We start from the raw sequence: 15,141 nt of genomic DNA, 5'->3' as shown, positions 1-15,141 counted from the left end.
AGTACGATTTACAGTAATCTTGACTTCTCATGAAGTCCTAACAATAGAAAACTCAAAAAAATCCGCAACTCTTGCGCTCAACAAGACTTCTTCAATTCAGTGGATAACTACTCAATTTTTTCATTGTATTGATGTAAACAAAAATGCCATACTTGCCATTCCATGTAGTCTTCAATAAATTCCAAACTTCATAAATCTCTCATTTATGAGCTTCCTCAAATGTTCCAACATAGCGAGCCTTCGCGCTAGCATCACAATTTCCATCCTCTCATAGATAATCTGTTGAATTTCTTCTAGCAGATCCCAAGCCATCTTGAAAATTTTTGAATTATTTATTGGAACATCAAGACTTCACTTTGTAATATAATTGAAATTTGGGTGCTAGACTCAGTTGTTTTTCTATCATGCATTAATCTTAAATCCAAAATTTTAGATTCCAAGGTCCAAGATTCAAAATTAGGCTCTGATAGCACTTGTGAGGGCCATACCCAGACTCGATCCTACTCACCTCCCTCAGTCCTCCAGATCGTTCCAGGGAGTGACGTAGATCTATCTGCAGGTATCCCTCCCACTTGGGACCGACACTCAGATAGGACTCCGGTCTATCTCGAACGCCAACCCAATGTGAGGGCATACCCAAACTCGACCCTACTCAGCTCCCTCAGTCTTCCAGACCGTTCCATGGAATGATGTAGATCTATCTACAAGTATCCCTCCCACTTGGGACCGACACTCAGACAGAACTCCGGCCTGTCTCGATTGCCAACCCAAGGGGGTACATCCCTTCATTCAATGATTCTATCCGCTTCTCATAATCAATCTGTCCTCGACAGCTTTCCGTACCCAAAATCGTGGCCCTTAGTCTTGATTCTCTTTATCTTTAACTTGAGGATCTGCTCTTGCTTTCTTGTTCTCCCTTGGTTCATGGTGATAACCCCTTTTTCCTAACAAGCAGAAACGGCAATTATCGCTTTCCCCTAAGAAGAGGGATCTTGCAATCCTACCTGGTCTCTCTCGTCTCCGATTACCCATTTTTATCCCACGTAGTCCTAGCGGTTAACATAAAAGTTTTAAATCAACATCCGGCCATCTGACCCTCCGGATCTGCCCACCCACCGAACCATTTCATGAAAATCCCTTCCCGAAGTAGTACTTAACAACTACGAAATCAGGAATACAACAATCTATCAGACATCATCAAACAACAAGCACCATGCAATCTGTTGCATACCCTCGTTCAAGGAAATTCATCTGATTGTTCCCACCAGATCTTTATTTAGAAACTTTTAATTCATTTTCTTTCCTTTATTTGCTATAATTAGCTTGTAACTAGTTTTATTACTAATCATGCAACACATTTAGTTTCAACCAATTCATCTTACCTCTCCATTAAGGCCAAGATAATCGCTTACGGCCATCAAAATGGCAACACCTTCACAATATTCCCTGAATTAAGTGTTTGAGAAAAGCTCATCAAGTAATTTAATCATTCCTTCCTAAGCATTTTATTTCGAGTGGTGACAAATGCACAAAATAGCCCCTATATTCTTAGTCTTTCCAGTTCCTTTTTAAGCAACCAAGTCGAACAAATTTCCTTAATTAAATTCACATCATCCTCCCTGAGAATAACCTTCTCAGCCAACTATTGGCATCAAGCAATAACAGGATTATGGCCGATTTCCAATAAGATACCGCGGGTACTTCACCCGACCGGGCAAAAATAAAACAAACCCATTCATCCCTTATCCCTCGGGCATGAATGACTTAGGTATAACAACTTGCCGGTTACGCTGCCCTAGTCGAAAAGGGCCAATCTCCGACAAGTTCCCCAAGAGAATCTTCTCAATGGGCCGGCCTTTCAATCAAATTAACCCCAAGAAGATCCATCTTGGTTCCGGGTCATTTCTAGACAATCTTCAAAACTCCTAGTTAAATCTATGTTTTGCAATGGGCTATCCCTATCACCTCTCGAGATTCCTTTTAACTCTTAATTGATAATTTCCAGGTTCATTCATTTATCAACCTTAATTCCTATTTTCATTAATTATCTACCGACCAAGTTTATTTAGAAAATACAAGCGAGTTTTTGCCATAGGCATTTGATGAGTAATGTCTCTTCGAAAATGCCAACTTTTTAAGTTCAATCCCCGTTTTGTACGATTCCCAAGTTTTTGCAATCCTTTGCCATCCATGGGACATCTCCATGGAAGCTTGTAGAGTTTTCCGTTCAACAACACGGAGATCAATTCCGCGAAGTTATCCCCTATCTCCCTCATCCCGTATTTGCAAACAAACTTGAAATTAAAAACTTTAGAAATACTCTTCAATACCAAAGTTGAACTACTTCTATCGAGCTTAGAAAATTACTCTTTTCTTATGGTACCTAGCTTTCCATTTTAAGAAGCTAAAAGGTCATCCTATAATTTATGAGTTTTCGAGCTTTCCATTAAAGCTTAAACCTAAAATACAAGATAGTCACTAAAGCTTACACCTAAGTACAAAGTTATCATTAATGCTTAGCTTAAGAGAGCAAATCTACCTTTGAAGCTTAACTTTATGATGCATAGATACTCTTATCACTTAACCCTAATTGCAAGGTTTCCATTAAAGCTTAAAACCTAAAAATGCAAGGTAATCACTAAAGCTTACATCTAAGTGCAAAGTTACCATTAAAGCTTAGCTTACACGTGTAAATCTACCTTTGAAGCTTAACTTTATGATGCATAGATACTCGTATCACTGACCCTAATTACAAGGTTTCCATTAAAGCTTAAAACCTAAAAATGCAAGGTAATCACTAAAGCTTACTTCTAAGTGCAAAGTTACCATTAAAGCGTAACTTAAGAGTGCAAATCTACCTTTGAAACTTAGCTTTATGATGCATAGATACTCTTATCACTGACCCTAATTGCAAGGTTTCCATTAACACTAGGTTGGTAACCTAACAGGACATAAAAGTGTCCTTTCAGGGTTTTGAAAAAACCTCCAAAACCATAGTAGATCCACTCAGTTTGTAACATTCTTTCATGAGGTTATAGTTCAAGGCCTACTACACATGGAAAAATTAAGAAACTTGTAAAATTTCTCATCTTTTGGTCACACCAAGCCTCCAAAGTTGATGGCCCAGTACATTTTCATCAAAACAGTCATTTCTTACGTTTTGTTGCATAAAAATAAGATTAGGGATTTTTGTAGGATTTGAGATAAATTCCCTAGTTGACATCAATGGGTTGGTGATCAGAACATATGATTGCTTCTCACTCACTATTTTTTGTTTTGCCAAAAGAAATAGGTACAAAAAAGTTGAATTTTTATCATTTTGCAAACCTATCATCAAAGTTTCTATAGCCACGCTCAATACAAATAATATATGCATGTTTTCTTAGTTCCCTATTGTCCTTTAGGTTCATAAGGATCCATGGAGCATGTCAAAAGAATAATACATCTCTTACCAAGGGGAATCTTGGGGACAAAATGAAGTGCTAAATACAGCAAACATGAAAAAACCGGGTTCAACATTAAGAGTTGTAGAATCCCATAGAAACTATTCAATATCTAGCCAAATTTGATCCTTGTGACTAGATATGGTTACTACCTACAAAATGCATGTAGTTGTCACAAGAAATTAACAATATTGAAAAAGCTCTACTTAATATACCAGAATGTTTCGTTTTCTTCTATAATTGTAAAAATCAAGCATCGTTGTCTACTATGCAAAATAGGGTATTAGGTGCCCCAAAACTCAAGGAATATTAGCTTTATGTTACAATATGCAACATAGAAAATCAAAACTGCATTTAGATATCATGAAAGCCACCAAAAAATTCATAGAAGAGCTAAAATTGGCTAAAAAACAGGATTTGACAATTTTTGTAATTTGGTCATAGGTTACAAGTTTAACATTTATTTATCCCTAGAAGCATCAGGACATGTTGAGGACTACTAAAGATAGTTCTCTAGCATTATAGACCTCACAAACATGAATTCTAGAGTGGTATAGTTGCAAAAAGTTGAAAAAAAACCAAAAACACGACCCGTTTTTTCACACAGTTTAGGTTGTGAAATGTTGTGCAAGGACCAGCTTGGTTAAAGATGGAATTGATATTCCAAAAAAATGTCGAGTTTTTTCAGCTCATGAGACAACTTTCTAGACAGATAGCACCTCAAAATCCATTTTGAAACTCTTGACATAATTCAAAGAAAATGGTCACTTAACAAGACATAAAAGTGTCCCACGACATAAAAGTGTCCCATTACCAACCTAGTGTTAAAGCTTAAAACCTAAAAATGTAAGGTAATCACTAAAGTTTACTTCTAAGTGCAAAGTTACCATTAAAGCGTAGCTTAGGAGTGCAAATCTACCTTTGAAGCTTAGCTTTATGATGCATAGATACTCTTATCTTAAAACCTAAAAATGCAAGATAATCGCTAAAGTTTACATCTAAGTGCAAAGTTACCATTAAAGCTTAGCTTACGAGTGCAAATCTACCTTTGAAGCTTAGCTTTATGATGCATAGATACTCTTAATAGTTAACCCTAGTTTCAAGGTTATCATTAAATCTTAAACCTAAAATGATGCACATAAGCCTTCCTAGTATTAAAACACATTTAATTAAACCTACTAGAAATGAAGATTACCTCTTCTAAGCAAGAGGGATGTGGGGTTGAAGTCCTTGAAGAGATGTGAGGCTCAAGGAGGAAGGAAAGGGATTTATGGTGAAGAGGAAGGAGAGAGGAGCTTCTTCACAAAGGGTTTGGCCTTCAAAAGAGGAAGAGAGTTGAGGGTTTGGCCTTCAAGAGAGAGAGAGAGAGCAAGCGCAAGGTTTAATGGAAACCTTGCTTTACTTAAGCATAGTTTTGAGCATGGCAAGTATGCAAGTAGCTTAGCAATATATGTGTCAAAATACAAAGGAGAGGGGGTGCTTATATAGGAAAAAAGTGGATGTAATTCTCTTCTCAATTCCTATTGGACCCCAATTTCTCTTCTCAATTCCTATTGGACCCCAAATTCTCTTCTCAAATGGTATTGGACCCTATTTCTCTTCTCAAATGCTATTGGACCCCAATTTTCTTCTTAGTTCTTATCTCTTAACTTTACCTTTCAATTAAGTTAGTCCCTTTTTCTCCTAGTTCTCAATTTAGATCAGTTCCCACACGGATCTTCACAAGGAAGTATAAAAATAATCTTAATCTTTTTGAAAAAATATAGGGACGACGTAATTTCTTATCCAAAATATCCTTGTCTTTTCATTCTTGAGTAAAATCTCGTTGTCCGCATAACTTCTTTGTCGGTCTTGCTTTTTCTCTAGGCTGAAAAAGTTCTGAATGGCTTTAGGGTTTAGGGAGGGACCTTACATACACACTGGGATATACCTGGTTGAAGAAAAAGGCTACACACTTCGCAAAGGCTATCTCCATTACTCATGGAAGGAGGACAATGGAAGAGGCTCAGGCATTGAGGGAAAAGCTCCGCCAACAAAAGCAAGATCAGCATCAAACCCAAGAAACAAAACTGGATGATGAGAAAGAAGATGATGAAGCCAAGAATACTCCGCTGCTACGTAGACAAACAGAGGCTTTGGAAAGGATCAAGCAACAGAAGAGGCAGGAAGCTGAAGAAAAACGAGAAATTGCTAGCACCATGCGGTAGCGCATTCACAATGAGCTCAAGCGAAAGATAGAGCAGAGGCAAAAAGAAGAATCAAAGAAGCCACGTGTCGATGATCTCGAATCATCTGACGAATCTAGTAAAAGTAAAAAAGAGGAAAGTCACTCGCAAGGAGAGGAACAACACGACACACAAGACCAACAAGGTCAAGACCTTGGTTCTCCCAAGGATGCTGAGACACTTTCAAAGACTTCGGAAAAAGAGAAAGGAGAAAGTGCAGGACTATCGTGTCGTATCTCTCTTCTCTCTCTATCTCTCAGTCTCATACACTTGCACGCAAAGTGTCCATTCACTTTGTTTTGTGATCATAGCATTCTCTCACTAAGAACGAAAGGGTCCACCTTCCATAAGAACAAAAGGAACCTTGAGCACAGTTCGGAGCACTCATCTTGAGCAAAGCGCACACAATCATTCCGCTGCACCTAACAACTCCCCATGTGAGAAACCTGTTCGGCCGAAACCGTCTCACACTGGCCATGCAATGTCCACTTGCACCTTTTCAAGGGTTACGGGGAAAACAAGTAAAAATAAAATAAATAAAAATATGTAATACATATTTAAAGAAGACAGCACGACAAATACACCTCCTAGTGACAGTATGAGAGCATACAAGGCAGCTCTAACAAGGCTCGAAGGCAAAACAGACCCAATTATGCCAGTCTTGATCCTCCTTTTCAATGGACCACATTATCCATTCTCGTTACAGGCCAATTTAGCGGCTTTTCTCCCCTCCCATTTAATAATTTAGCTACTATTGTACTTATTTTGTTGATCATAGGAGACTCTTTTCTTTTGTGCACTGTACCCTCTTGACCAGGAGATGTAGCCACCTTTGGACAGATCAAAGCTAATAAAAGGATCATTTTTGTGCACACACGCGTGCACCTGCACACGCGCGCACATAAGACATATACAGATCTAAGTTTACTAACATCAATGAATACATCAATAAATTCCTTAATGTCTTCCTCATGTTGCTCGAGACCTATATACAACTTTGCTCCAGCGGGAAGAGCAGTTAGTCATACGAAGAAACACAATCCAAAGCCACCTCACTCTGAGGGGCCCTCCCTAGGCAAGGTCTACGACACCCCATGCCTGCTCCAAAGATGACATGCACGACCCCCTGCAGATATAAACGCATAATTATCCGCCACAACCAAACTCAAAAGGGGCAAACGATCAACCTAGCTGAGCAGTCACTCCAATCAAGGGTAGGAAGAAATCCAAATGAAAATAAATGCCTTACCAGGTTATGAAAACAAGCCTTACCATAAAACTGTTTGTTTGAGGTCAAGTAACGCAGCCTTTTGAATTTTAAACCTAATTCAACTGATTCATGTCATGACATTCAACTCAAAGGCTTCATACACAAGTAAAATGACTCCAGCCACAGCAGTAGAGTACAAAATGGAACTCCTTAGTAATTAAAAAATTAATCTTGGCCCATTATAATGAACAGTATCACAATTGTTGCCGCAGAAGCAACAGAGGAATCACCACATACATGAAACCTACAAAAGTAACCCATAAGGTCATTCCAAGGACTACACAAATACAAAACTAACCCGTTGGTCAGTCGAAGATGAACAATTACAAGGAAAATGTGGTGATCATTGCAAGACCTGACAGCTCTATCTTGTTTACACTTGACGCAAACCGTCCCTTTCAGACGAAAACTGCTGAGGGAGCTGAAAGGGCGGACCGGTGGACTCCAATGTTTTCACTGAGATGCCGTATAGTAATGTTAGCAGTAATCAGCCATTGGGTAGAGTCAAAAATTTTCAATGTGTCTGTTTCTAACCAATTAGCAAGACCCTAAAAATGTGGCTGCTAGATTACACCAACACCAAGCCATCACTAGAAGAGAATGTTACAGGATAATGTTCTAAAACGAATTAAGGAGCTCCTGCTGTAGGTCTGAAGGTTGCTGTAGCCACATCATAAAGCCACCTAAACAACACAACAATTCTAGTGTCACAACTAATTGAAACTTTGAAGTACCTTTACAGAGAACAATGAGAGCATGTAGGCTCCAAGAATATAAGCTACCTGCAAAGAAAAATTGGAACAAGGCCCTCTCCTGTATTTCCCCCTTTCAAAAGCTCCTGTCGTCTTTCCATCTCCTTAGCATAGCTTTCTGGCTGTAATACTAGACACTGCCCTTGAATTGTCCCCACCAAATTATTGTCCCCATGATTGGATTCATAAACCTGTTGAAAAAGGGCAAACTTTCTTATTCAATCACAAATAGTTAAACACAACTAGCTTTAGATTATTCAAGTTAGAATCCACACTACCTCATGAACCTCTGGATTGGAAGGACGGCCAGGCAGCATAGCCATATCAGCAGGATAATAGCACCAATTTACCCTAACCCACTTTGCTCCAGAGTTGGTATCCTCCCAAAGAGCCTATATACACAAAGCACCCACCATCAGAAGCTTGTTCAACGGTTATTGTAACAGAGGTATATGGGTTGGAAGTCACCTGCAGCCGAGCAATGTATGGAGGAACATTAGGGGTCTCTGGACGAAACAATGCGCAATCTTGTAGCCGGTACGTATAACCACCAACAGTGCATGCTGAATAGAACTTTTTCCCATCACTTCTATGTACCGCATCACCAACCCACTCTATACCAAACCTATCTGGTTCCTTTGAAACCTTTTCACAATCTGCCTCCTCACCTGATCCTGCAGAAGTTTCGTCCAAGCTTTCAGAGTCCTCAACAGAGTTCGACTGCTTCTCTCCACTCTCTGCTCTGCTGACATCAAGCGGATGAGAGCTGACATTTTGCGACTCTAATGGCTTTTTTGATTGCAGATCTTTTCCCACTACTTTTGCAGCCCCTTTTCCACCCTTTGGCGGCTGAGACTGAGGCTTTGCGGGTAACATTGTTGGAGATTGCCCAACTTGAGAACGCAGGAAAGCAGATCGTGTGGTGGTCTGAACCTGAGGGTGGGTGGTAGGCTCATGGGTATTAGTAGCCTGGCCTCCTTTCAAGCTATCACCTTGCGAAAAACTATCTAACAGAGCAGTAAAGCTACCGCCCAAATTCCCATGGTTTAGGATCTTTTGAGATGCTTTGCTAGATTCGGGAGCCTGATCATCAAGCTTTTGCTTTGGTGGTGATGTTACTTTGCCTGAAGCTTCCTTGTTAATTTTTCCATCAGCACTACTGGTGGCTGGCTGCTTTGTCTTCTGTGCATTAGAGGGGCTCTTTGCAGGACTCTTCCCTGATATTCCATTTGCATCAGAGAAAGAAAAACCAGCCTTGACTCGCCCATATTTGGAAGTTTGGTCCTTGTCTTTGTTGTTGTCACTACTACAAGTGGGGCATTGCCAGTCACCTTTTGGAATGCCCGTCATCAAGTACGATTGCAAACAACGTAAGTGAAATACCTTTTCACAAGTATCGCATACAAGCACACTGGCTGTCTCCCTGGCAACCACCTTGCACATTTCACAAGGCATTGCCGCAGTCATAAAAACTCTTGAATGAGCTGGTTGGAATGGATAATCGGGAGGGTATCTAGGCTGTAGGAGCTCATGAATGGCCTGAGTAAACTGCATGTGTGAACCAGCTGCCTCACCATCCTGTTCAGACGGTGAAACTTCTCCTTCAAGTTGCAAGAGACCCCCTTGTGAAGTGAGTTCCGACTGATCAGAACTATCATTCGCACCATGAAGAAATCTAGAGGCTGCACAATCAATAATGAATACATAAGGAGAAATCTTCCAATAGAATTATTATCTAAACAACCAAAAGCCATAATCCAACATATTTCTAACCCAAATGAAATGATGTTGATCCCATAACACTGTTAACAATAAGCTATGAAACTAAGTTGCGAAATGTTTCCTGCACAAAACACCTTGAAACAGCAAACTCCAGGACTAGGAAACATAGACAAGCATACAAAGATCCCAAGATATTGAATACTACATCAAGAAATGCCCCGTAACATCAAGAACTCATGGGCATAGTCTTTCTCTCGCATCTATGTCTGTACAAGGGAGGCTTTGGTTCTTTGTGATCGTGCTTAGAGGAAAATCTTGCAAAGAATTTTTGTATTCTATGAGAGATTTCGTTCTCTATTTGGTATGCAGAGAATGCTCTTAGTTTCTGGTTATGCAACATTACAAAATTTAGATAAAAGGCTTTCTTAAGAAAACTAAAAGACTACGGTTTGAACCCCACTCTTAGCATAAGTTTTTCAAATTAGATATTATATTGACCCACCTATCCAGACATTTCAAAAGGTAACGAAACACTCGTTCTGCCTGGAAACGCAGAAACGGCGTTTCCAGGCCTCTTGGGTAGTGTTTCCTACAACCCAGCTATGCTTGATACAATTTTAAGGCCAAACTTGCAGATGACACATAGTGCTTCAGGACAACCATGAAACTAAGTTATGAAACCAATCCTACATGTCTAGCGGTGACACCTGAAATACACCAGTACATATAAAAGTTTTTTCAAGCCAACCAGCATACAGGCTGGCGGATTGGAAAAGACAGTGAATTCCTTTTTAAGACAATGATTTTACCGGAAAGTAGAAACTTATGAGGGTCAGAATCGTCCATAGTCCTTTCGGTTGTCGATGTGCCCATGCCAACACCTGCAGGATCCACCTGCAATTCTTACGAGTTAGCATGAGAGCTCAGCCATCTACTACCTGTTTATAAATCCTGCCCATGCAACTGCTAATAATAGCATTATCATCACAAAAGGTGCAATAAAGACAACAAGAAAAAGGGGGGTCAATCAATGATTAATCACATCATCCATGCCTAAATGGATGATTCTTCCTCACAAATGTTTTCACCTTCATACTATGTAAATAAATACGCTATATTGCTTGTGGGCATTGCAAGGCCCCCCACACACAAGCAAAATGGACACATGCGATCACGATAGAAGCAATGATACAATGGTGATGCATTTCATAATCTCAAATACCATGGCCGCCTTCACTGTTACTCAATTCTAGTAACATGTATGGGCAGTTTCATGAATTATAGTTAACATTGTCACTGTTCGTGTCTTTTGTACCATGTATGAGGGCAGCCGAAAGCAGAAGATTCATCATGAGTACAGGATATACATGCATAGTGGATTAGCAAAGCATTACTTACCGCAGGCGGCTGAAACTCCTCCAGTATTTGTTCAAACGTCTTCACTTCCTGACCCTCCGGCTTGCGCAACCCAAGATCTTCAATGAGATTCTCAACCGCATCTTGAGACACAAGGTCCCTTGGACCAAGTTCCTGCACTAGAAAACCGAGGTGGCCATATGCCTCTGCTTGAAGCCTCCGTTCTTCCTGGGTCGGATCCCTTCCAGCTCGTATGAGGCCTAACCCTGCCAAGACCAATACAATGTCTGCCACATGTTTCATCATAGACTCCACGTCAAATACTTTCGGTCTCGTTGCACATAATTTCATCCGCTTTGCAGCTGGTTCGATCGAAGTTTGCCTTTCAGCTAGATCCAGAAAGAAATTCAAAGGCAATCCAGCATGGCCATCACCCACAGCATCCTTTGTGAAACCAGCATCTGACGCAAACATACCCCTGCTCTTCTTCCTTGAAGACAACAGCTCATTTCTAGGTTTCTTCTGCGGAGAGAATGTTCCATTACCTGTATCACTAGATATTGGAGGCTCCTCTTTGACGAGGAGACCAGCCCCACCCATGGCTCCTACGCAACATGAAATCAAACTGTGTTGATGTAGGAAGCTGAAACAACAGAGGAGGGAAGCCTCAGAAGAAAACGCCCAATTGCAGAGAGGCAACACGTGTTGCCATCGCTGAAGTCGGCGCTTGCAGGAGAGGTGACTGTGGAGATGGTCGATCACAACATCATCAACCCGACTCGAATTTTGCCGGGCAACGGAACAATTGCCAAAAATTGCACACACACACAAGCGCGCAAGGCAGACAAGAAAGAGAGCAACTTACCTTCCTTCCTTGGTCCTTATTCGAAATGGCTCTTCTTTTAACCTTCCACAAGCCCTAGAGTTCCCCTTTGTAGAGATCTATGTATTTGGGTCTCATGGAAATGTAATGAACTACAAGATGAGAGATGGAGCAAAATTCGTGTTGAGGATGACGAATGAGTGTTTTTCGGCTAGGAGAACGGAGAAACACACTCACACACACACGACTCATTTTACTCCTCCAAGGTTGATTATGTTTCTTTGATTAAACCGATACATTATTCGCATAATGATGGTGTAGAAACAATCATAATGCAATAATGAAAGAGCATAGAGAGATCGGGATGTCAGAGAAACAAGGCCATGAAGAGGGAGTTTTCCTCTTGCTTCCTTTTGGTCGTATCATTCCATTTGGAAAATACATTTCTTGTTGAAACTACCATGTATCCCTCAATCTTATCTATGTTTATTGCAAAATAGAAAGGTCTCCTTGCTTGCAGCTTGGTATTCATGGTAGATAGTGAGGTAATAAAAGATGAGTTGTTAAGTAGTCTACAAAAGATTTTAGTGCATTGAGTAGGAGTAGACATGGTTTTTGTTCGAGAAAGGCATCAAATATGTCCTTATGGGTTTTCTTTCAAGCATAGTTGACCTACCTCTTCTTTTATCAAAAGATTAACAAACTCTCCTTTCTTGCAATTTGGTTTTCACGTAGATAGTGAGTTAATTAAAGAAGACTTGCTAAGTGCTCTACATCAAAGCCTAGAGCATTAAGTTGGAGTAGATATTGATTGGTTTGAGAAAAGAAATCAAAATATGTTCTAGTGGGTTTTTTTGCAAGCATAGTTGACCTACCTCCCCTTCTGCCTCCACAACTAGGGTTGCAATGAAGCAAGCATGCATGGGGTGCACACACATGCATATCACCTTAAGGGAGGATACGTAATGACCAAAATTTAGTGTAAATTCATGTAGACATGTAGTAGTGTTAGTGTGTATACACGCTTCATCATGGGTACTTTTCTCCCATTGAATCCCTCCCCCCCAAGACATTTGGTATGAAAGTACACCTTATTTGTTAGGGTTTCTTATAAGTTGTGTAGCCCTAAGGTTATGTATCTATCAATCTAATACATATAGGATAGACTACAAAGTTCTAGTGCTTAGGCTTTGTGTCTTCTCCTTCTGCATCTTCTTCCTGCTCTATGTTGTTTTTGTTTTCCTCCCTTTTCCTATTTCATCATCTTCAACATTTGGTATCAGAGCAATGTGATTTCCGGAGTCTCTACTTGTGTTTTCACGTCCACACATGCAATCGTAGTTTATAGGTAGTTTTTGGGAATTTTTTAATGGAAGCATCCTAGAGTATTCTTATTAGGTGACCTAGATGTTTTAACCCTCTCTTAAAGTCGTTTAATCCCTCATAATTATGTTTTGAGTAGCATAGCAGAAGATACTTTGCGGAGGCATTCAGATCAAGAGGGTGTATTCTCTATGGATTTTCTTCAAGGAAACAGTTCTTTTGGGAAGCAGCTTGTCTTAGCTTTGTGCTAAGATTTTGTTGAGAGTTAGGTTTGGATTAGAGAGGAGATTTGTGAATCTATTGAGATTCTCTTGCTCTTTTATGTGCATCTACAATATCTATAGAAAAAGGAGATTTTTGGCGGGTTTCCATGTGTGTGTGATGCAAGAGTGTGCACGTGCATGTGTGTATGCGTATGCGTGTGCGATGAGGAAGGTGATGAGAAGAGGGAGATGCTTCCTTGGTGGAGTCCAATAGTGAGCAATGTCTCACTAACTCCTTCTATAGAATAAGGAAGAATAGAGTTAATAGATAGATTAGTGGTTGTTTGGAAAGCCATTTGGCCATTACCCTAACAACCTCCCACTTTATAGCCAATGTGGACTAATTGGAGTAAAACAAAACTTGTACAACTATGAAGCATGACAATGGCTTCACACCACACATGTCAACTCTATGCATCATGCAAACCGCTCCAAAGCTAAGCTCTTCATAAGAGCATCCACATTGTCATCTGTATGGACTTTGACAAGCTCGATCTGCTTATCTGCCAACACATCCTGTATGAAGTGATACCTCACCTCTATGTGTTTCATTTTAAACGGAATCACGGGATTCTTTGCCAAAGCAAAGGCACTTTGACTATCACAATGCAACAATGGAATTTGTTGATCCTTGTTTAGATCTCCCACTAAATGTGCCAACCATAATTTCTCCTTGTTGTTGGCCTCTAACGCTCCACATACTCAGTCTCTGTAGTAAAAGAGGAAATGCACTCTTGAAGACATGATCTCCAAGAGATAACTCCTCCAGCAAATATGAAAACATAGCTAGATGTAGACCTCACATTTTCTACATTTCGTGCATAGTATGCATCTACATATCCAACGACGTATGCATCATTGCATAAGCACCTGCTTGTTGTACCTCTCAAGTACTTGAGAATATACTTCACTACATCTCATTGTTTCTTGTTAGGGTTAGCCATGTAACGGTTCATCACTCCCACTGCAGATGCAATGTCTGGCCTCATAGCCACCATAACATACATGAGACTGCCCACAACTAAGGAATATGAAATATTGAAAGTCTCAGATTTCTCAGCATCCAATTTAAGAGAATCGTCCTTGCTGAGTTTTCACATATGCCGACATTGGTGTACTCAATGCCTTCCCCACCTTACATATTGAAACCATGCTAGACCTTATGTATGTACGATTCTTGAGAAAAATCAAGAATTCCGTTTGAAATGTAACGTGTGATATGCATACCACAAAAGTGACTAGTTTCTCCCAAATCCTTCATAGCAAAATTTTGACCCAAAATTTGCTTTAAATTGGAAATCTCAAGAGAGTTCTTCTCAATGATAAGCATGTTGATATATAACACAAGAAGAAGGAGTGATCCATTACTAAGCCTCTTCGTGTACAAGCAGTGATCCTCTTGAATCTTTTTATATTCATGAGACTACATAAATGTATCTAGTTTTTGATACCATTGCTTGAATACTTGCCTCAAGCCATATAACGCATTTGTTTTTCTATGAGACTGCATTGGAGAGAGCAAAGGTGCTTCTATCTTCCTGGCTCTTGAAGCTCCATGCAATCCTCGGTCTAAAGGAAGATTTCCATGCTCTTCTCAATAACCTATCACCTTCCAAGTGTTTAGGGCCTTGGGATTGAGTTCAACGAAGTGTTTTAAGTGAGAATCCTAGTCACGATCACTACCAAATTTTAGAGATTCCATCTCTTCAATTTGTGCAGCTAGAAGTGCGATTAGCAAGATGTATTCCATGCATCTTGAGAAATCAGCACATCATTGGTGGGAAAGCCTATGCTCCAAGGGAGAAGCTTCAAAGACTTAAAAAACATGCCGAGTTGCTATCATGAAGTAATTTTTATCCAGCACGGCCTTCGATCAAGTGCTTATGGCATGGCGAAGCCTAAAGCTTGCATCAACTTCTTGAAACAAAAGTAGCAATTTGGTGTTGGGCTCCCTAAAGATTGGA

General features: G+C 40.1%; 1 protein-coding gene across 2 annotated transcripts; it reads right to left on the bottom strand.

Annotated features, from left to right (window-relative positions):
* Positions 1 to 6,588: 6,588 nt before the first annotated feature.
* Positions 6,589 to 11,517, bottom strand: LOC147432262 (uncharacterized). Of its 2 annotated transcripts, none has more exons than XM_086492217.1 (6): positions 10,811 to 11,517; positions 10,222 to 10,306; positions 8,159 to 9,372; positions 7,969 to 8,082; positions 7,721 to 7,881; positions 6,589 to 6,794 (listed from the first exon to the last, which is right to left on the bottom strand). In XM_086492217.1, the coding sequence occupies exons 1-6, from the start codon at positions 11,366 to 11,368 to the stop codon at positions 6,740 to 6,742; spliced, it is 2,187 nt and encodes a 728-aa protein (XP_086348343.1). In that variant the 5' UTR covers positions 11,369 to 11,517; the 3' UTR covers positions 6,589 to 6,739. The 2 variants fall into 2 exon arrangements, with proteins under 2 accessions (XP_086348343.1, XP_086348342.1); XM_086492216.1 differs by lacking the exon at positions 6,589 to 6,794 and adding an exon at positions 7,063 to 7,621.
* Positions 11,518 to 15,141: the final 3,624 nt, after the last annotated feature.

The sequence above is a fragment of the Adiantum capillus-veneris genome, chromosome 20 (genome assembly GCF_014529385.1).
Source record: "Adiantum capillus-veneris isolate H3 chromosome 20, ASM1452938v2, whole genome shotgun sequence".
Classification (NCBI taxonomy): Eukaryota; Viridiplantae; Streptophyta; class Polypodiopsida; order Polypodiales; family Pteridaceae; genus Adiantum; species Adiantum capillus-veneris.
This window is presented reverse-complemented; position numbering and strand designations above follow the sequence as displayed.